The 21,128-nt window shown below is 41.5% G+C and overlaps 1 protein-coding gene across 2 annotated transcripts in view; it reads left to right on the top strand.

Annotated features, from left to right (window-relative positions):
• Nucleotides 1-2,088: 2,088 nt before the first annotated feature.
• Nucleotides 2,089-21,128, top strand: part of LOC147129001 (zinc finger protein 385C-like) — a 29,395-nt gene continuing 10,355 nt past the window's right edge. The window contains exons 1-2 of one of the 2 annotated variants that reach the window (XM_086017624.1): nucleotides 2,089-2,150; nucleotides 16,601-16,843. In XM_086017624.1, coding sequence (XP_085873750.1) covers nucleotides 2,108-2,150; nucleotides 16,601-16,843 — 286 coding nt within the window. In that variant the 5' untranslated portion in view covers nucleotides 2,089-2,107. Of the gene's footprint in view, nucleotides 2,151-16,600; nucleotides 16,844-19,380; nucleotides 19,694-21,128 lie in introns of those variants that run through there. The other variant, XM_086017625.1, reaches the window with a different exon arrangement.

The raw sequence follows: 21,128 nt of genomic DNA, 5'->3' as shown, positions 1-21,128 counted from the left end.
TTTGGAAAAGGTCAAAGGTCACTCATTTAGGATAGACACTGAAATGTCACCTGAAAGACATTGGTTTGTTATCATATTTGCGAAAATAGTTGTCTTAGGAGGATCATTTAATTAGATTACTTAGAGGTAAGGCCTTTATTAAGGTCCCAAAGTATTTTTCTGATAATTGTCTATATTTTTCCTCAAATAAATACTGATACTGTTACAAAATGTTGTCGTTAAAGTATTTTTGTAGGTACTCGCCGTAAAAAGTTTCAGAACCACTGCCATAGGAAATTGCGAATGTTGTTGGTTTTATCCAAAAGGGAAATGGAGGCATTCGTTCGAGGTGAGGCGTTTATTTTTTCAGAGCGCCGGCTGCAAAGAGTGTTCGAGCTGAGGCAACTGTTGCTACAGCGACGGGCTTAATTGAAACGTGTAGTGGGCCTGCCGCGCGCGTGAAGCGCGAACAAACAAAATTGTACTTTAATAAGAGTACTTATGCTAATGTTGGAGCCAAGTGCTGCTGCTCAATTCGATGCTAAGAACGTGCTGATTGGCCTTTCTTGAAATGCAACCAAGCGTGTTTCGGTGCACCTCACTAGGAATGCAGGTTTTAGCAATCTTATATTTCAGTTTTTAATTTCCATACAGAGAACCTTGTCGCTGCTTGTAGGCCTGCACATGTTCGCCTTTATTTTTAGGGTAAGCTGCCTTACGCCAGGGTCATGCGCTGACTTAAATAAGAAGGACATAGCTCAAACTCCAAGTATGTTTCCACTGTTCATCCATCACTAAACGGCTGACAGCTGAGCCGCAACACACCGAAGCAGGTTAACTCCAGAATTAATCTGATGGCATGTGCTTTTTGAACACAGCCCAGCAATGTTAATAGAGGGAGGGGGGGGGGGGGTTCAAGTGGGTGGGATCAGCCAAGGATGACTGGTGACAGGCCTTCCCACAGCAGACAATACGAGTGACAGCTGGGGAGGATTTGAGGTGTCAGCGTCGCGCGACTTTTGCCTTCGGACACTCAGCTAATTGATCGTAAGTCTGAGCTGTAATAGCATTGTTGCAGGGCAGTTAACATATCTGTCCATGTGGGGCAAAGTAGCCAGTGGTGGACATTCAAGAGCGTTCTGCTGACCTACATTTACCAACTCAATTTGAATATTTGTTCCGTTAAATTGTTTTAACTGAATCAGCATCTTTGGTGAGTATGATTTATTTTTTCCTCTTTTTTTTTTTTTTTTTTTTTTTTTTAATGTTTTTGTCGTGTAATTAGATCAAATTGATTCCGAATTGTTCTCGATAATGTACGTTGCATGCTGTAAAGTGTTAGCAGTGATTTTGTATAGTTGATATCATCATTGAGGAGCAGGATGATTATTTTCTGTTGCTTGGATTAATGTTCACAGAAGTGTTCTTTTGATGTTGAGGTGTCCTCTACTAGCAGGCCAGGCTGTTTTGCTAACTTACTCAAAGACGATGCTACCAAACATTGCATACATCCCTGTGAGAAATTCAAAATACATTTCACGAACCGATTGATGGGGCTTTAGTTCCCAGTCTGTCCAGTTAGAAGTGACTACGACACTCACAGGCGAGTTTCACAGCATGATTTTTTTTTAAGGAAATCAAAGAAACCACAAACTTTTTGGGGTATATAAGGCAAGTGTTCACATCGTTTTATTCAAGCAAGCAGCCACCCAGTTGTATCCTGGCTCCTTCAGTATTGTTAATGGTCTACCTGTATATAGAAGTAAACATTTCTAATAATCAGATTGAAACTAAAGTAAGTTGATTTTTGTTCTGTTTCTCAAATGTGTTAGTTTGTGTGGAACAAACGTGCTCAGTCCATTTATTTGCGTTAGTTTACGGAGGAAATATGACACATGCAATATGTCAGACGTGCTGACGTATCGTAGCAACAAACCAACGCGCTCATGGCGGAGATCGAGAACCTCAACCTAAACAATCTTCTCCGGGTAGCGCCTTGAGCGCGATAACTTACGTCGACCTCACCGCCATATTGGATGTGGCAACGCGAGCGAGAGAGGGAGAGAGAGAGGGAGAGAGGGCGGAGGAGAGCGCCGAACGCGTGTTCAGTCAGGTCGAGAGCCTGGAAATGGACATCAGCAGCGGGGAAGCCGAGGGGCCACCTCCCGCAGGTAGGAGACACCTTTTATACTTCTCTTATTGGCTATATGTGTTTTTCTTTTTTTGTAAGTATATCTCCAAAGATGGGTTAGTTGGTCATTTTTGGACTGAAATATTCTCAAAACTAGCACAAATGTCAGGTAAAACAGACTGATGGCACTCTGACAAACTAATCAATAAAACCTTCTTTTTGATGAATGAATGCAGAACTATTTTAAATACGTTTAAAACAGCATTGACATGCACATTACCACTGTCAGATAACTCAATCTATCACCGAACCACCTTTTAAAACACTTTTTTTCCCCTGTTTTTTGCCGTTCTTTGTGTAAAGACGCGCGTTGCTTTAAAATGGAGATCTATTGCTTATATTTTTGCAGATTTTGTTTACTCATAAGGTAACATTTGTCTGCTGTGTTTCCTTCATAAAAAGCCGCCTTGGCAGGTAAAAGCAAAATTAGGGCCTCAATTGTGACCGTTGAAGGAGTGTATTCATTACATGCTTGGGGTTTTATGACTTTTTTGCCATTAAATTCCATAAAACAAACACACAAAAACGATCAAAATGCTCAACTTAATGTTTTCGTCAGCTAAATGATTTTTTTTTTTTTGTGTGTGTTAAATTGAAGAATAGTTTCAACCAAAGCTTTGTGTTGAGAAGTGGTGAGCAACGTAAGGGTCGTGGGCCACCGGGAGGGCATTTGATCAATTCTGAAAGCAAATGTGATCAAAGGCCTCAAATATTTAACCCACAAATGCACGACATATACAACAATAGACATTTTTATTTACTGTATTTTTTCATACATGTAGTGTGGTTAAGATTGCTATGAGCTCACAATTAATTCAAGCCAAGAAGGTCCACCTAAACACCCCACTCTGGCCACATCATCCTCCTCTTTTAAATGACCTTCCAGTCCCCCGTCTTCCTCCGCGTTGGCTAAATGGCTCCAAATGACGCCCGGCCATGTTCGCCAAGCAGTCATTTTTTTATTTATTTTTTTTCCCCCCGCTGAACAAAAGGTCCTTGATTCATCAAATCCCGCGCCTCCCGCTGCCCACTCCTCGAAGCGATGTTGTCATTTTCACCAGCTGCTTCACCTGCCCGCCGCTCGTCTTTTGGGGCGTAGGTGTGCACACATGAGGGCCTTACTCCCCAACACTTGAAGATGACACATACAGTATACATATTTTTTTTTTTCTCAAAGCACAGAATATCTTATCATGCTTCATTGTGACAGTTTTAGCTTGAGCTGGGAGTTTAATTCGCAAATGAATCCCCCACTGTGGATTTAATACTCTCGGCCGTTGTTTTGCTCAGAAATCATAAATATATCTCTGAGTCCTGCTGCAGGGCTTTTTCCAGCTCATTTGTGTCAAAATGGGTTTGTGAAAATGTGCGTGAGAAATTCACGCTGCTAATTGTACCGTGTGTGTGTGTGTGTGTGTGTGTGTGTGTTGGAGATTGTGTTGAAACACGATTGTTATTCAATAGGAGCTTGAGTCTGTTTGTGGTTTCAATGATTTAAAAAGATGATTGTGATGAAGAACCGGTAAAAAAAAAAAAAAAAAAAAAAATTGGGATGTCACTGAGCATTTCAGCTGATGATTGTATAGATATTAAAATAATTTACAGCATTTTCCTATATATTATTTGCTCGTATTCGGGGAGAGGTGTTTATTAGGTGGAAGGCCTTTATTTGGACAATGGCATTTTTATTCTAAAATTAAATAAAACAAATCCTTTTCTATAAATGACCGCGTGCCATTATTATTTCATAGTGATAAGGAATTTATTAAGCCTTTAGTAGTGCAAATATTTTTTTATTTTGCAAGATTGAATAACACATTTTGTGTTTCTCAAAGGTACATATAGTGGCACCTGAATTGATATATCGTCGCTGTCCTGTGAAGAACCGCGTTTGTCATATTTTGGAATTTTTCTTTCATTTTTGCGTTAATGCGATGTCTGTAACGGGGCAACACTGTTCACGTCAACATAAGAAAAACGAAAAATATGGACATAAGTGTTTTCCACAGCACAGTGACGATATAAAAAAAAAGGGGTGTGTCATTATTGTATTTGAGGTGTGGCGTTTATATTTTTGAAGGGCACAGACCTTTGTGTGATGAAATATACTGTACGTTCATAAGTCACGCCCTTTTTTTCCTCATTTTTGGCGAATTTAAATGCACATTTATATGCACTGCAATTCTAGGAGTTTATTTGGAGTAAGGCATTTAGTGTCCCTTTCACTGTACAAATACATTTTTCTAGCAATGTTCTTATTTTTCTTTGTTAAAAAAAAAAAAAAAAGCTTCACCATGTAATTAGTCGCCTATTCGTGTCCAGCCGACTCATTGCTCGGCGTTGGCCGCGGAGCGCCGCATTCCTGGCAGCCCCGCCCCCACCGAAAGGTGACATTCGCCGACGACTTCGAAGCCAAGCAGTTGTGATGAAGTTGAATTTTCTCTGTGCCTCGTCTGTGCTTTTGCCGTTTGACTTCCAGCCTCGGTCTCGGTGAAGAACATCATCTGTGAAATTGAGACTAACCAAGTGGAACAGGATTGCGATGGGAGCAGCTTGAGCCGCAGTATACCCCCACCCCTCCTTGACGCCCCCCCCAACCCTCTCGCCGCGAATATAGACTCACCCTGATCATTTTTTGGTGCAAAACATCGTATGTTTTTTTTGCCGTGGAGTCCTACCTGAATTGGGAATTGAAATGAAATGACTCAAACAAAGACTCGACACGTATAAATATGCGTGGGAGAAACACGATGATGGGATTGTGCATCCACTCGTGTGCCTCGAGCAGCCATTTTCTGTCATGGCGTGTGCTTCGCCGCCGGCCAGCTTTGCGAATTCAGCCCCCCCCCACCGCAGCCGCCCAGATGTCTTGATGGTAGGACACCCAAAAAAATAGGGCGTAATTACCAAAATTAAGGCGAATAAAATAAAATTTAAAAAAATCCACCTTTTGTCTTTATCTCAAAAACGACATTTCAAATGGAGTGTGTGTGACTGGCGAAATTACAAACGGAGACGGCGCGTCGGCTTATCGCGACAGACTCGCACCCCCACCTCAGACACGGCCAAATGGATTTTCGTGTCGAGGCTCCCTTCAGAGATTGTAATGGCTCGTCTTTGGGCTGTGTCATTACAAGTCACATGACAGTCTGCCTGCGCACTGATAACTGTGATCTTTATTCTGCTGCTCACAAGCAAAGATAGAGGGACCCCGCCCCCAAATAAACCTCTGCAGCTGGCTGAAACCCAGGGTGGAAAAATGAGGCGCGACGAATGCAAATTGTGGGCGCCTTTTTTTTTTTTTTTTCAAAACATCAGAAATTTGCAACGTTTTTTTGTCTGTTATTTAGACGAAAAACAATCACCAAAAAACACGGCAAACGTCGGCACGTGGTGAGAGAAATTGACAGGTGGCCTCTATTGTCAACTAATTTTGCCATTAATGGTCGAGTTCTATTGCCTTTTTAAAAGCCATCCCTGCCCGACACAAAAGACTCGCCCTGCAGACCAAATTAAATGGCCGTTAAATTAGGGAGCCATTATGGCATTCACTGCTCTGCTGATTTTCGTGACGCTTTTTTTTTTTTTTTTCTCCCACCCCCCCCCCACCCCCCCTCTACCCCCCAGTCATGACTGAAACACACTGAGGGAGCTACTGTAGGTAGACTATTTTGTTAAATGGCCACTTATAATCATCTCTCCCCTGTCTAAGGCTGAATTTACATTGCAGGTCAAAGTGCCCAATTTCGATTTCATGGCTTGGCCTACGATTTTATAAAGAGATTTTATCTCTGCATCAACTGCGTTTGAATTCACTAAACAACGCCGCGTGTTGAAAACAGTGACAACGTGATAGTAAACAATTGTGAATAAATAGTAACGCATATTAAAGAGCCTGTCAAGTCAATTCATAGATTTGCTGAAAAATTACAAAGACCGAAAGCGATGCATAATAAAATCGTTTCCTCCAATTAAAAAATAAAATTAAATAAAAAAATTATTATTATTACTTTTTTATGCTTAGCTAAAATGACGCCACAAGAGTCACTTGGACGTTCAGCATGAGCCACCCCTCCCCACTCTAAAAAAAAAAAAAAAATTCGACTTGCCTTTTTTAATTACAATAATCTGCTCGCTCCTGATAAGAATTTGATTCAATGCGACTGCTTTGTGTACTGGAGCAGCAATGCGTATTGTCCTTAACCCAAACCGGTGTGATAATTCAGGCAATTAAGCCCATTTACCCAGAGAGTGAACCTAATTAAAAAAATCAATTCAATTTCTCCTGTCAGGGCTCCGAATGGAGTCGGCGTAGATAAGACGTTTGCAGGAAGGACGGCTTTCTGGGAACGCGCCCGATCTTATCAGTTGGTCTGGAAATAACAAATACTGTATTGCATTTCTTCATCTTTGTGATGCAGTTTTTTTTTTTTTTTGTTTTTTTTGCCAAAGGCTAAAGTAATTGGTCTTATTATATCGTGCGGGACAGGTGCATCGAATGTTAACAGACGTGTCGAGGAAACCATAAAAGCATGTTGACAGTGATCATTTTTGCCATAGAGTGGAATTCGATTCTTTGGGAGCTGATTCAAGGAAATCCAGTCACATTTCATCCGCCTCTTCCTTTCCTTCTTTCATTCCTTCCACACTCAAAATAAAGACGTGACCCACATTTGCCCACAATGCTTTTGGATAGCTTGAACAACAAGGAGGCTTGAAGGAAGAGTCACTTTGGCTCAGCGATGTCTGACAGTGTAGGAGTTGTTCCGGCACTGGATGTGGTTGCTGTTGCATCGTGTTGCAGGCGTGGAAGTGTAGCACGCAGTTCGAATCTGACAAGGAAACAAGACAATGGAATTTGGGGCAATGTTAATTGTATTTTAGCTGGCTGGAAAGGAGCTTTTTTTTTTTTTTTTTTTTACACACAGTCTTGCAAAATTCATTAATGCTACGATATGTGCACTCTCGGGCCATTAGATTAGGTTCTTCTAAATGGCTATTTTAGTGGGGGAAAAAAAATGCCTTTACAGGAGTAATAGGTTTTCATTATTTTATTTTGTGTGTGTGTGTGTTTTTAATGAATGTTTTTATTTTTTATCATTTTTAATTTGGGGAAATAAGATTTAAAAATGTTCAAAATGTGATTTTAGCAGGCTGTTATACCCCATATCTAGAAAGCATTCTTTTTTTTCAAATTTAGAAAAAAAAAAAAAATCACACCAAAAAAATTGTTTTAACCAGAAAAAATGTGTGTTAAAAAATAACTTAGATACTCTGCCAAAAAATGCAGATTTATTTTTCTTTCTTCAGATTATTTCCAATTTTATTTGTTTATTTTTTTTTTACACATCAACAGATTATTACATAAGACAAAAATGAGTATTTAAATCCCTCCCCCCCAAAAAAACAGCCGATTTTTGCCAGTTTTTTTAAAGGTAAGTTTTCGTGAAGCTAAACAAATACTAAAGCCCAAAGTCATTTGTAACAGTCAAATGTTCTGCCTGTCATTCATATCTTTATCGTTGTAAGTGTTAAGGGACCAAAAAATAAGGTATTTTATTAATTCTATATATTTTTGAATGAATTGACCAATGAATCGCTTATCTGAATTTCATTCTGCCGAATATCGGAATCGCCGAAAAAAAAATCCACATCTCTTGGGCCTTACTAATCAACTAAATTGACTGTAGTGCGTACTGCTTTATCTTTGCAATTAATTGGCTTGAGCAGGTGTACCTAATGTTGCGGCCGGTGAGACACACATCCTATTATTAATAGACACATTAACGCTCCAAACATCACACTGCTAAATGTCAATACCAAGCAGCGAATACGCTGGCTCCATTATTAGTTCTGAATATGTAATTCCCAGAGAGAGTTGGCTATAAAAAGCCGTCCGTGGAATTCCAGCCAAGAACTATTCAAGTGTTCTTGGCAGGGATACAAGGGTGTGAACGTGCGTTTACATTTGGAAACAATCTCAGGGCATAGCAGGGTTATGACACTTCCTGCCTCGTCTGCGCTCCTTGACAGCTCCCGGAACGGCAACGGTGCCACGCTGATAATGGATGCGCGGAGCCGCGGACACGTGACATGTCCCGTCCACGCTCGGCGAGGGACGCCGCGCGTTTCTCGCAATATGACCCACTGTCTCCGATCCCGCTCAAAAAGCGGATGCTTAGATTCAGCTGCGAGGCATTTCCTCGCCGTCTCAAACTCGTAACAAATGCTCAGGGACGGCAGGCCAAGCGGACCGTATGCTTTCCATGTGGAGCGGTAGGCGGTGGGTGGAAGCAAACATGGTGGCGGGGATGACTAATGAGGATGACTCAGGAGGAAAAAAAAAAAAAAAAGTGCGTTCAAGGTGCTCTTCCGTGTCATTTGTCTCGCCTTCGTATCGTCCGCAGGTGCGAGACTCGGGGCCCCTGGGGCCAGATCCGGAACATGGGAACTTTTTATCGGCCCCACTAAAGCAGAAATTGGAAAATTTCTTCCAAGATTCATCCAAGCCCCGGTTCGATTTTCAGTTGCCGATTTTCGATTCGATTCGATTTTTCTAAAAATTGCTACCATGCTTGTCCCTGTGCACTCGTGTGGTTCTGCAGCCATCTACACATTCAAAATGTGCTATGCATCTGGAATGAAAAAACGTTTCAAGTCATCATTTCCTCGATGAATTTAAGCAGCTCAATTTTTTCGATTAATCAAATTGATTAATCGATGAATCGGGGCGAGGCGATTTTAGATACATTTTTGATTAATCGTTACATCCCTACATTTAACAGATCTAGTAAGCACCACCAAATCCTTTACTAACATAAATTCAACAATAGCTGCATGCCACTCTTTTAAACGATATCTGATTTCAAATTTGTTTTCAGCAATACTGGATAATAGTCGCTGCCTGTCTGGCGGAAACCTCTTATCTCCAAATATGCTAAATTGCCATAATACATATTTTTTACGATACATGTGCTGGAATTTTATCATGTATATTTTGTCTAGAAACTGAAATTTCAGATTCAGCGCTTGTATTGGTGTTCCGAATATTGTGGCCAGTGAGAGTTTAAAGAAGAAGTCAACCCCCCCACAATTTCTTTACAAGAATATGTTCAATACAGGCTCACTAGTTGAAACATGAATATGGAATATGAGTTACGCAGTTAAAATCCAGCCGTTTGTCTACATCCCAGGGAGGCGGCCATTTTGTCTCTTGCTGCCGGCTGAAAATGACATCACAGTTGCACAGGGCTCAGATAACGACCAATCGTGGCTCAGCTTCGGAAAAGAGGTGAGCCGCGATTGGTCGTTACCTGAGCCCAGAGCAACTATGATGTCATTTTCAGTGGACAGAAAGTGACAAAATGGCCGCCCCCCTGAGATGGCTAAAAAATGGTTGTATTTTGCTGCTTGACTCATATTCCACAAATGCAATCAGAACGCCATGTTTAGAAGGCGCATAGGGCATATTGGGGAAAAAAATAAAATAAAAATTGGAACTTGACTTCCACTTTAGGCACTGTGTGCTCCACTTGAAACAGAGGTCACATTCCTTTAGCAGCCTTGGGGTCCACCCAGATGGTCGCTGACAGATGCCCACAATTGCTGTTGTCCTTGGTTGGACTGCAGTCCCTCCCTGCAGTTTAAAAACAACCCCCCCCCCCACCCCCCGCCCCTCCTCCAATGTAATGTTACACTTTTTCTTGCACTTTTTCTTTTCCTGGTTTTGACTCAAATTGTCTTAACCATTATATTTGCGTTGCAATATAAATCATCTTCCCAGTCTTTGTCCTAATATTTTCCCCCTGGCCATGTTTATCACTAGACAAACACAGCCTCCTCCAAACGCATCCTCCTCTTTGCGTGGGTCATCTTTGCCTCGCTGGCCTCTTATCTCCCGCCGCGCCGCTCCTGTCCTTGGCTCAATCGCGCGTCCTTTACTCTGCTGGACGCTCGCCAAAGGTTTTCGCCGCCGTAAGGTGTGCACTCGTTTAGCCCCCGCTGTGTGTCCTGTTCCTGGCTTGCCAGCACGGCGGGAAGGCTTCTCGTGCTATTTAACCCTGTCTGATACGACTGCGTAATATCTGCATGAATGCATATTTTAAAGCAGCACTGGGCAAGAATTTGACTTTAATAAAAAAAATTATTTTGATGAAACATTGACTTACAAGTAGTTGAATGGGACTTTTGTCATGCCCTGGGGGGCGGGGCGGGGGTGGGGGGGGGGTCTGTATTGTTTTTACTGGCACTAAGCAATTTTGAGGAAGATGGGAGCAACCCTGGCACACACAAGAAATACAAATGTCCTGAATTGCTTTACGGCGTACTCACTTCCTCCTTTCGCTATAAGGACGGAAGTCGATTCGAAGGTCTACGCGCTATTACTGGTGTCATGGCAGAAGCCCCGAAACCCCCCCAAAAAAAGTATTGTTTAAAAAGATAGTCATTACGTCATCGCTGTTCATCTTTCACACAGCCACTGGAAATAGAAATGTCATTCAGTCCAACTTGCAGGCCAGCGAGAGCTCAGGATTTCTTGGAAATGTGTCGTTTGATTCTTTACATTACATTTAATTTAGGGCTGTCAAAAGATTGATCGCGATTAATCGCAAATACAGACTTTTATGTAGTTTTGCTTAAAAAGTTACTTGACGGCTCATTGGAGAAATCCAAAATAATTTGCACACTTTGCACAGCCAAATTCAAATACCATATTTGTTGTACATCTTTGGTGTATCGTTCAACTGTTGTATTTTACAGGCAAAGAATCGTATTCAAAGATCAAAGAAAGCTATGAGAACAGTCTTTGAATTGAAATATCCTTTTTCCCCGCATTCATTCCTAGATTTTACTCAATAACGGTTCAAAGCTTTGTAAAAAATGTAGTTGAAAAATGCGATTAATCGCGATTAATCTTTTGACAGCACTAATTTAATTATGTCATGATTGTATGTTTTTGTAAAGTCAAATAGTCAGTGTTATTTTTCTCATTAATACCCCTTTCGCCTTGCGTCAAATAAATTCCCGCTACTCGAGCGGGATTCGATATTTTCTACTGTTTCAACTGAAGCAAAAAGGGGCGTGTGTTTGCACGCGTGTGCGTGTGTGAACGTTGTCAGATAGCAGGGGTCTAATTAAAGAGCCGGCATGTCCCAAACCTGCTCCGGCTCTTTGTTTAACACCGCAGCTAATCTGCAGCGACACAGCGCTTGCGCGTTATCTGCTGATTACGGCGAGGTTGTCCACCGCATGGATGTCAAGTCGGGACAGATGCGTGCGGTGGGACACCGCCAATATCCCACCACATGATACAGTCGCGCGTGGAGTCTTTAAGACTGTGTGTCCCGTCTACGCGCTTTAGACGTAAACAACTTATTTGGCACCGTTTCCGCATGTCGAGAGTCCCAGTGGAAACAGAGCGACTAAAAATACCAGTCCACTTAGCGACTCCCACTCACTTACCTAACAGTGCGAATCACTGCTGCATTGGAGTTTGCAAATGACCTTGACACAAGGACCACTTGTCGCCATTGTGAAAGCTCCGTTAACTGTACGGGCGATTTATTTATTTATTTTATTTTTTTTTAATGCTCTTCATAGGGGAGTAAAAATAAGTACAGTAGCGACAATCAAATTTAAATCCAGTGACCTCAGGTTTGTCACGGGGGGGCATATGTTCCAAAAACAGCAAGATCGGTTAAAAATCTGCGCTCTAAAGACAATATGTTTCAAAAATATATAATAATAATAAATATTCATGGATATAGTTTTACCCCTCCCACATGCTTCAAACACATTGAAACTACGGCTGAAGGATTTTGAAAATTCATCTTTTTCTGCGATTGTTTTTTCTCCCCTCAATATTGCGATTGCGATTTAATATGCGATTCTTTTTTTCCAAAGTCCTCTTCCCTTTTTTGTCTTTATTTTTTTATTTTTTCTAAACAAAACACAAGCAGTGAATTGATCTGTATTACAATGAACAATATCAGACAAACGTTTTGATCATTCAGGTTCGGCTTACGCTATCCCAAAATGACGCAGAGTTTATTTATTTATTTATTTATTTATTTATTTAAATTGCATTCTGCTACACTGCGATGCCAATTTGATTTCGATTAAGTGTTCAGCCCTAATTGAAACTCATTAAAACACACTTTTCAAAGTATTCCTTCGCGCCTGTTCGCATACAACATCACTTGAAGGAAACGAAAAGATGTAGTTCTCCAAATTGTTTGCCAGTCCCTGTTGATGTTTATTTCGCCTAACAAACGTCATCTAACCTATTTTGTCATGTGCCATAGACGGACGAGCGAATAACAGCAATAATAAACGATAATAAGAATAAACGACGACTATTACTGGAGTCAGCCACTGCTTGCGTAACGAATTCAAATATAAACCCTTTAAAGGTTTATAATGGCCTCGACATCAATGCTAGTTTTGTCAGCCCTTCAATGGCATTTTCCATTGTGTGTTAGCGTTAAGCTAGCTGACTTCCGTCACAATATTCCAAAACGTGCTTGATTGATTCGCAGGGATGAACGAGCAATCTATCCAAGACATTCCGATTGTCATTTTTGTCATCAAATGTGAAATGAAGCAAGTTTTTCTTCCGTCACTTTCCAGCACCGCCGACACCGTCTCGTATTGACAGCAGCTCCCGGAAGAGTCGTATTTGCCTGAAACGCTCCCATTCCTTGGCCTTTTGTGCCCAAATTACAGCATAATTGAGCTGCCATTTGTGTGTGACGGGAGGTTTCAAACTCGTGCGCTCACAAAAGCCACACGGTTGCCTAGCGACAACTTTAATTATAGTCCACCTGTCATTCTGCATTAATCAAGCTTCTCAGTATTCATTCTGACAGTCGGGTTTGAGGAGCATCTGTAATTTTGTTGAAATAAGTCCCGCGTGCGTTTATTGGATTTTTTTTTTTTGTTTTTTGTTTTTTGTGCCACTCGACGAGGTGGCATTCAACATTCATGATGTGCTGGCTACTTCTGTTTCTGTGGCGGCTATCGGGTCACACCGGCTAATGGCAGATAGAGACATAAATCGGCCTTTATGGGCTGGGCTTTATGCGATTGGCTTGCGTCTGGTATTTACGGACATAACAATGGCGGCAGGCGGCCGGTCCATGTATGTGAGCCTCAAAGGTCGAATGGCATCAAAGGAAAAAATACAAGTGCGGCGCTACGTCAACTTGGGAGCAGTGTAGCCACGCTTGCCTTGAAAAAGTCACTTTGATGACTTGATTTTTCAAAGTCACCAAGATTCCAAGTTTGTAAATTTTGAGTTTACTGTCAGCAGACACCGACAACCCCGTTTAACATGAAAAAATGGCAACGGCTTTTGACAATGCTGGATTGGAAGTGCATTTTTTTAACAGTAATGTTTAACGATAAAGATTTTACTATAAAATAAAGGCAGCCTTTTGTCTTGACATAAATAATTGTTTTAAATATATATATTTAAAAAAAAAAATGAAAATACATCATTTTGTATACAGTATATGATATGAAATAAAGGAATCTTTTCTGACCGGACATATTTAACTGTATCTGTTATGACTTTAATGGTAACATTTGACATCTTTAATGTACATTATAAATATAGCAACACAAAATTATATTCAGGGACCTCCTGCTTTAATCGCAGCTCGACTTCACACAACCTTTTTGGACTTTGTAAACTTGATTGTAACATGCTGCAAATGTTTCTTCAAATTAGGTTTTTTTTGTTGTTTTTTTTGGTAAAGCTAGATAACACTTTGTCGACAGCACAGAGTGGTACAACCAACCTTAATATTTTCATCTTTAGCGGATACCAACTCAACACATGGACTGTAGTTCCAGCTTGAAAACACGAACGTCTCTACTTCTTTCATTGGTAACGCATTAGCGGCATTACTGCTTAAGGGTGACCTGATTTAAGAGTTTTTCAACATACGAGCCGTTGCCCAAATGCTTTTTTCGCTTTGACTTGCGAGAAAAAAAGTTCAAATGTTTGCTTTAAGCTGTTTATTTCAATGCCCAGTTGAAGTTTACGATCAAAGAGAATTACACTTAATGCTAACACCCAATGCTGAGAATGAGCTTAATGCTAACACCCAATGCAAAACACCATAGCCAGGCTGCCGAATAGCACGGGCGTCACTGTGGAATGACCTTTTAAGTAACGGATATTTGATCAAACACTGCAGCAACACATGTAGACAGACAATATAAAATTGCTCTCGGGATATATTCTTTATCCTCTGCAAAAAAACGCCGAGTATAACTGCAGCTTGCGACCGTCTCCTTTGTCTATTGATATGCATATAACATGTTCAATTCTTTACATTCTATTTACATTCTATTTAATCCTATTGAATTTTTACAAGGGACAATATTCTATATTAGCTTCGTTGAAGACTTTAAGGTGTCCCCCTTTGCGAATATAAGTGTGAATGTTCACCTGCTTACGCCAAACTACCAAGCATTACTCTGTCACCATCTCGGTGCAGCAGCTTGCCTGATGGCGGGACGCAGCATCACTCAAATTAATCCCGGTGACGGATGTCTGGCTTTGAAGTCCGCGTCGCTGCTCGGAGGCAGATAAATTCCAGCGGAAACAGATTTCCATTCCGCTTTCATCTCTCCTACGGACAAATTGAAAATTCTGCAAACATTTTTTTTTTTTTTTTTTTTGCAAGTGAACGAAGATGCGGGGAGAAATATCAAATACGCCAGGGTTTTAATTGCGGCTGGAGTACTCAAACAAATAATTGAGTTACACTCGGGACATCATATTTAAATACCGGTATATTTTTTCTCTCCAACTTGCAGTTTTTGCTACTTGCAAACTGCATTCGACAGCTGTGCGACGTCGATTTGAATTTGATTCATTTTTCAGCCCGCGCATATGAACGCTCACTTGCTTTTTTTTTTTTTTTTTTTTTTTTTTCCCCTTAACATTTTTGTCAAGCTCCAAACTTCACAAGCTCAAGGCGCTGGAGTGCTCCCCTCTATGATATATTGGCCCTGACGCATGCCCGAGATACTGTATAGTGCTTTTATTAGCACTTAATGTACAGCTCATTCTACTGGCTGCTTTGTTCACATGGTGGCGCCGACCACAGATTATTAGCAGATAAATCTAGGCCTGAAGCAATCACTCTTGTGTGATATCTCTGTTTGGGAAAAGAATGGTCAGCGGCGAGCATGCTCCATCATAGTAATGACACCGCTATATTTTGAATCCCGTGGTGTCATGTTGCCCCCCTGTGGAGACTTCCGTGACATACCACACACGCGTCTGTGGAGATTGTCAGTCAAGCAGGTCATGGTAATCCGTAAAAATTGATTCGAGGCAACTGGGCTCTTTGTTGGTTGTTGAGGACATTTCAACTGGGAAAGGTATTTATTTTCACTTCTGAATCTGCCGTGTGGAGTTCTACAATTTATGTGTGCGCCCCGCGGTGGTCACGTCTTGGTGATTTTGGGCTTTGTTGTTGTTGTTGTCAGGTGCGGGCGGTGAATGGCCGTTCCGTATTACGACTGGTTCTTCAGCTGGCCGTTGGCAAGAGGGCTTGTTATTGGCCACTTTAACCTTGGAGTGAGGCAATTTTTTTGAGGGAGACGTGTCAGGACATTTTTGTAAGCAGCGAGGCTTTCTAGTTTGACCTAGATGTCTTTCACGCCTCTCTCAAATGTGTACGGCGGTCATTGTCAAACGTTTTACAACAAGTAACACCTAAATAAAAAAAGTCAACCCAAACATATTTTTTTTCAATAATATGTTCCCAGCAGGCCCACGAGTTGAAGCACGGCATTCTGATTAATATTGCGTTTGTGCAATATGAGTTAAGCAGCAAAATCCACCCGCTTATAGCCATCTCAGGGGGCGGCCATTTTGTCATTTCAGTCAACTGAAAATGGCATCACAACTACTCATGGCTCAGGGAACGACCAATCAGAGCTCACCTGTTTTCTATAGCTGAGCCGTGATTGGTCGTTACCTGAGCCCTGAGCAGTTGTGATGTCATTTTCAGTCGACGGAAGTGGCAAAATGGCCGCCCCCTGAGATGGCTAAAAAGGAGTGTATTAATAACTCTTATTCAACAAACGCAATATTTATCAGAAAGCCTTGTTTCAACTAGTGGGCTTGCATAGAACTATATTATCAAGAAATATTCTTGAAAAATGTATGTTTGGATTGACTTCCACTTTTAACTGTCCAATATTGTACCAGCAACATGACATTAAAATGCAGCAGCGTTTTGTTCATTTAAACACAAGACACTTGCCGAGCTGTTGTCGTGCTGGCGGGATGTTTGTATTTTAGGATGTTTTATCCCTTGGTCCAATGTTATGTAGCATTTATGCTAATATAGGCTGAGTGGAAGCCCCTTGAAATAGTCCTAACAATGCACCTTTTTCCCACCCCAGATGTAAAGTCTCCCTGCCTTCCTGCCACAAGTCAGGAGGAGAAGGGAGATGAAGAAGAGGAAAATGAAGACAAGAAGAGGGTGGCGCCGAGGTTCAAGCGGGAGCGGCGACAAGGCAGCGGCAGTGCCACCGTGTGCCAGGTGTGCAGCATCCGGCTCAACTCGGGAGCCCAGGCCCAGATCCACTATAAGGGCAAGACGCACCAGAGGAAACTGCGCAGACTGGCCAAGGTTGTCGGGACAGGTAGCGCTCATTTTTCATATTTCACTTGTCATTTTTCTTTCTACGTGGTTGAATACAAGTTTTGTGATCATTTCAGCCAGCGCTAGTGAATCATGCGAATAGAAATGAATTTTACGGTTATCATCGTTCTTTCAATAAACAATCGTCTGCATGCACCCACATGCACACGTTATACGATTAATCGATGGAATGAGAAAGATACTTCAGCTCCAGTGGAAATGAAATGAAAAGAATTGAAATACGTAGCAAGTGTAATCGATTTTGACGTTAAGTAGTTAACAAGCGCCAATCAAGTTTTAATTTCACTTGACAAAAATTGGAATATGCTGCTAACATTGTATATTAGATAATCTCCTTCCATATGCAGATGAGGACATAAATATCCAAAGCCGCTTTTTGTGGGAATATTGTCATGCATATTCAGTTCCTGTATAAGATTTTATTAGTTGAATCAAATTACAATTTGATCGTTAGCACAAATGACAGTAAAGCTGCTCTTCCTTTACAGATTTGGTCCGCCATGTGTTTGCATTATGATATGCATTCGACGTATATTTACTATTCCAGAAGAGACGCTTAAAAAAAATGTTCCCTTGCACACCTGTTTTGACAAGAGGCCATTCGTCACCCTCACCGGCCGCCATTACTCCAAAGAAAAAGCCGTAATGAGCCAACGCCATCCAATACAATGGCCGCATCTAATGTTGATGTACGAGGCTGTCTCATTCCATGAGCTCAACGCACGTATTTAGCCGCTCCGCGTAATATTAAATTAATGCAGTCGCCACTGTTTAACGTCTCGCTTGTTCCAACCTCATTTTGTCATCATCACAACCTTATTGGCATTTTGCACGTGTCAGATAATAACCTTTAGCCACGGTCAGTCATACTTAAAAGTTTGCCAGCGAGACTGTAGGAAGGGTCGTACAGCTTGTACAAGTTACTCTTTGTATTTTGTTTTACAAGTTAAAAAAAAAAAAAAAAATTCCCAATTACATGATTTGTATTTGTATTCATATTTTTTTTTAAAGTCTGTCATTTTCTAAGATTCTCTCTATGAAAGTTTTATTTTTCGTTAGATGATACATAATCTACTCATTAAGCCTTTTCGTTGTAAAATATCAGACCCAATTCATTCTGTATCCTTTTTTTTTTTTTCTTTTATAATCTGCGTTTCTATTTTTTGCTCGAGACAAAACGAGGATGAGCCGAGTCACTTAAGGTGACGTTTACCGTAATTGCGCCTGCTCTGCGATTAAAGCACCCTAATAATACCCATTCCAGCAGCTGAACTAACATGGCCTTTTATTTGGCTGCATGGAGCAGTTGTTTGAATGAAATGAGGTTTAATAGGGTTGTTCTCTGTGGGGCCCCTTTCTCAACGGGAATGGGGCAAACCGCTTTCTCGATAATCTCCGCGGCCACAAAGGAGGTATTGGCTCCTTTTTTTTTTTTTTAACATGCCCCTTGAGTCATGTCCCATCATGTGCAGGAAAAAATGGTGCTCTTCCCACCTGCTCAGAAAGATTGACTTTTTTTAGCAGTGTAATCACAACCTATGTAAATCATAGTCTAGTAGCACAAATGCGTGGCTGTTACTTAGGGCTGAAACGATTAATCAGATAACCTGAAGGAGCCGATAACAAAAAACACCAAAGCAAAATCGGATTCATTAAATCGTCTGATGAGGATAAATTGAGTGGGTGTTGTAAATAGTTGTACAGAGAAGATGGCAAGACTGCTTATGTTCAAAAACTATTTAGTTGGGTTGGCTGAGTAAGTTAGCAAAACATAATAGCTAGCCCGCTAGCTAACGTCAGCTCTACAGCACGCTATGCATTTCAGCCCTTCTGTGCCATTAATTCGAGTAAGAAAAAGGTCAATGAATTAGCCAGCCCCTCAATGATGGTGTTTACTAAGTAAATTTCTGACACGTCAGTTTTCGAATCAACTCGCGTCCTGAAATGCAAACTACGGCCGGCCGGCCGGCCGGCGTTCCGTCTCCTTTCCAGGCAATTTACCCCAATCTTCGTGAGCGGCAAATTCAAACTAGAAGGCTAAAATCAGAACCTGCATACGCTCAACTTTCGTTTAACAAAGTGCTAATTCGATAATCAATTCGAATGAATTACATCCCACTCCACTGTACGAACCTCAACAATAACACATATGTTGTACCAATGAGTCATTTTCCCTTTTAAATGCCGCCCCGATTCCTTTTTTCCCCAAGAAGCATCGCTGCATCTTACGACGAAATAATAGAACGCTAATAAATCATTCCCATTGTTTTCATGGAATTCCGGGAAGGAAAGACATTATAGTTGAATGTCCTTGGGGGCGGGCGGGCGTGCAGGTGGGAATTCTGAATAGAAATCCGCGCTGGCAGTAGGAAGAGGAAGAGGAGGGGGGAGATGAAGGATGTTCACGGTGTTAATAGCCAACCTCTTTCTCTCTCGTTCTCTCTCTCTCTTCCCCCTTTCTGACTCACTCGCTCGCTCCATCTTCTGCCTCTTTATATTCACGCACGCAGACGAGTACGCATTTGCTCTTCACGCGCACTCAGCACCCCACTTTCCCTCCGCCGTCTCAGGAGGGGGGGGAAAAAAAAGGGCATGGGGACCAGCGGAGCATGGCGCTTTTTAATTGCCGCGCGTACCGCCCGCCACTCCGAGTGGAAGCCACAATGTGTCGCTGACGCTGACTAGACGACTGCCATTTCACCAGCGGCGCTCCAAAGAGACGCAGAGGAGCTCGGGATTTGCTCAAACTTCCTGATGGGAGTTCAACTGCCGCAAGTTGAGTGACTCGCGGGGGGAAAAAAAATCCCAAAACAAGCGGAGATGCTCTTAGGTAAGCGCATTCGGATGCGGCGGTTGTCAGGGATGGGACAAATGTTTTTTGGAAAATTTGCTTATCCAATCGGTCGCTTTTCTGCCAGCGAGCAGCCTGTTTCTCGGACTAATTGGCCCCTCTTATAGGGGCCAAGTGGGGGGCGGCGACCCCACAATGCCACCCTGCTGTTCCCCAGATGTGACAAGTCATTTTAAGGCAAGAAAAAAAACCTGCCAATTATGCCAATGCCTCCCTGAGGAAATATGCCCAGATTAGCTCGCATAATTGAAGCCTGTTACAGATAAAAGCTGCGTGCGTGCATGGGGCTTTTTAGTCATTCATTTGTATGTTTTTGCAGCAATTGCAATGGAATGCTGATTGTATTTTGACTTTTTATATTCAGAACTGCCTCACTTTGGCCAATTTCATTTTAAACAGAGTTCTCAAGTCTGCAGTTTTAATGTTCATGCATGTTTTGATTCAAAGTATTGATGGCAGGTTTGTTTTTTAGGGTGTCCAACTATTTAAATGACTTAAATTGGAAGTCAATGCAAACATTTTTTTTTTTTCAAGAATATGTTCTATGCAAGCCCACGAGTTGAAACACGGCATTCTGATTAATTTTTGCGTTTGTGGAATATAAATTAAGCAGCAAAATGCACTCGTTATTAGCCAGCTCTGTGGGCGGCCATTTTGTCTTCTGTAGACTGAAAATGACATCACAACCGCTCACGACCACCAATCACAGCTGACCTGTTTTCTGAATCTGAGCCGTGATTGGTCAACAAAATGGCCGCCCCCAGAGATGGCTAGAAACGAGTGGATTAACACTTATTGATTATATTCAAAGACATTTACAAACAAAAGATTTGAAGACACTTAAAAGCAAAATAAATAAAGTGAAAAACCATATAGAGGAATTGATTGTCAAACTGCTTTAAAAACCTTCATCCAAGCATTTATACTTTGGGCTGAGTTCACTTCTGTTTTTCCATTTGCTTGCAGCATAACAGCTAAATGCCGCTTCACCATGTTTGCTTTGAATCCTCCAGACTGAAACTGTGAACTTGCCTCAGTAGGTGCTGCTGTTTTGGTTTACAAATGGGCTCCCTATAGAACAAATAATTTAAATCGGTGTGTATGGAATGAGATAATTCGATTCATATTCTTTTCTGTTGACAGCAGAGATGCGTCTTAAGTGAAGACTTCTATGAGGGCCATTTTTTCACTGACCGAACTTGAGTTTGATACAAGGCTAATTCCAGGAATCAATATGTGTTCATATAGTGACTGTGATGCATCTTTGATTAAGACACCGATCGAAAACATGATGAGCAAGCCACGCCAGCCCCGTCCTTACATAAACTGTGATTTGCGCAGCTCAGTACATAAACACGCAGTCAGATTACGGGAGCTCATTTGAATACAATTTGCATATAAACTAGTGCGGGAT

The sequence above is a fragment of the Filicampus tigris genome, chromosome 19, assembly GCF_054856515.1.
Source record: "Filicampus tigris isolate MCC_2025a chromosome 19, RoL_Ftig_1.0, whole genome shotgun sequence".
NCBI classification, from domain to species: Eukaryota; Metazoa; Chordata; class Actinopteri; order Syngnathiformes; family Syngnathidae; genus Filicampus; species Filicampus tigris.
The sequence above is the reverse complement of the archived record's forward strand: the minus strand, read 5'-3'. Positions and strand labels throughout refer to the sequence as shown.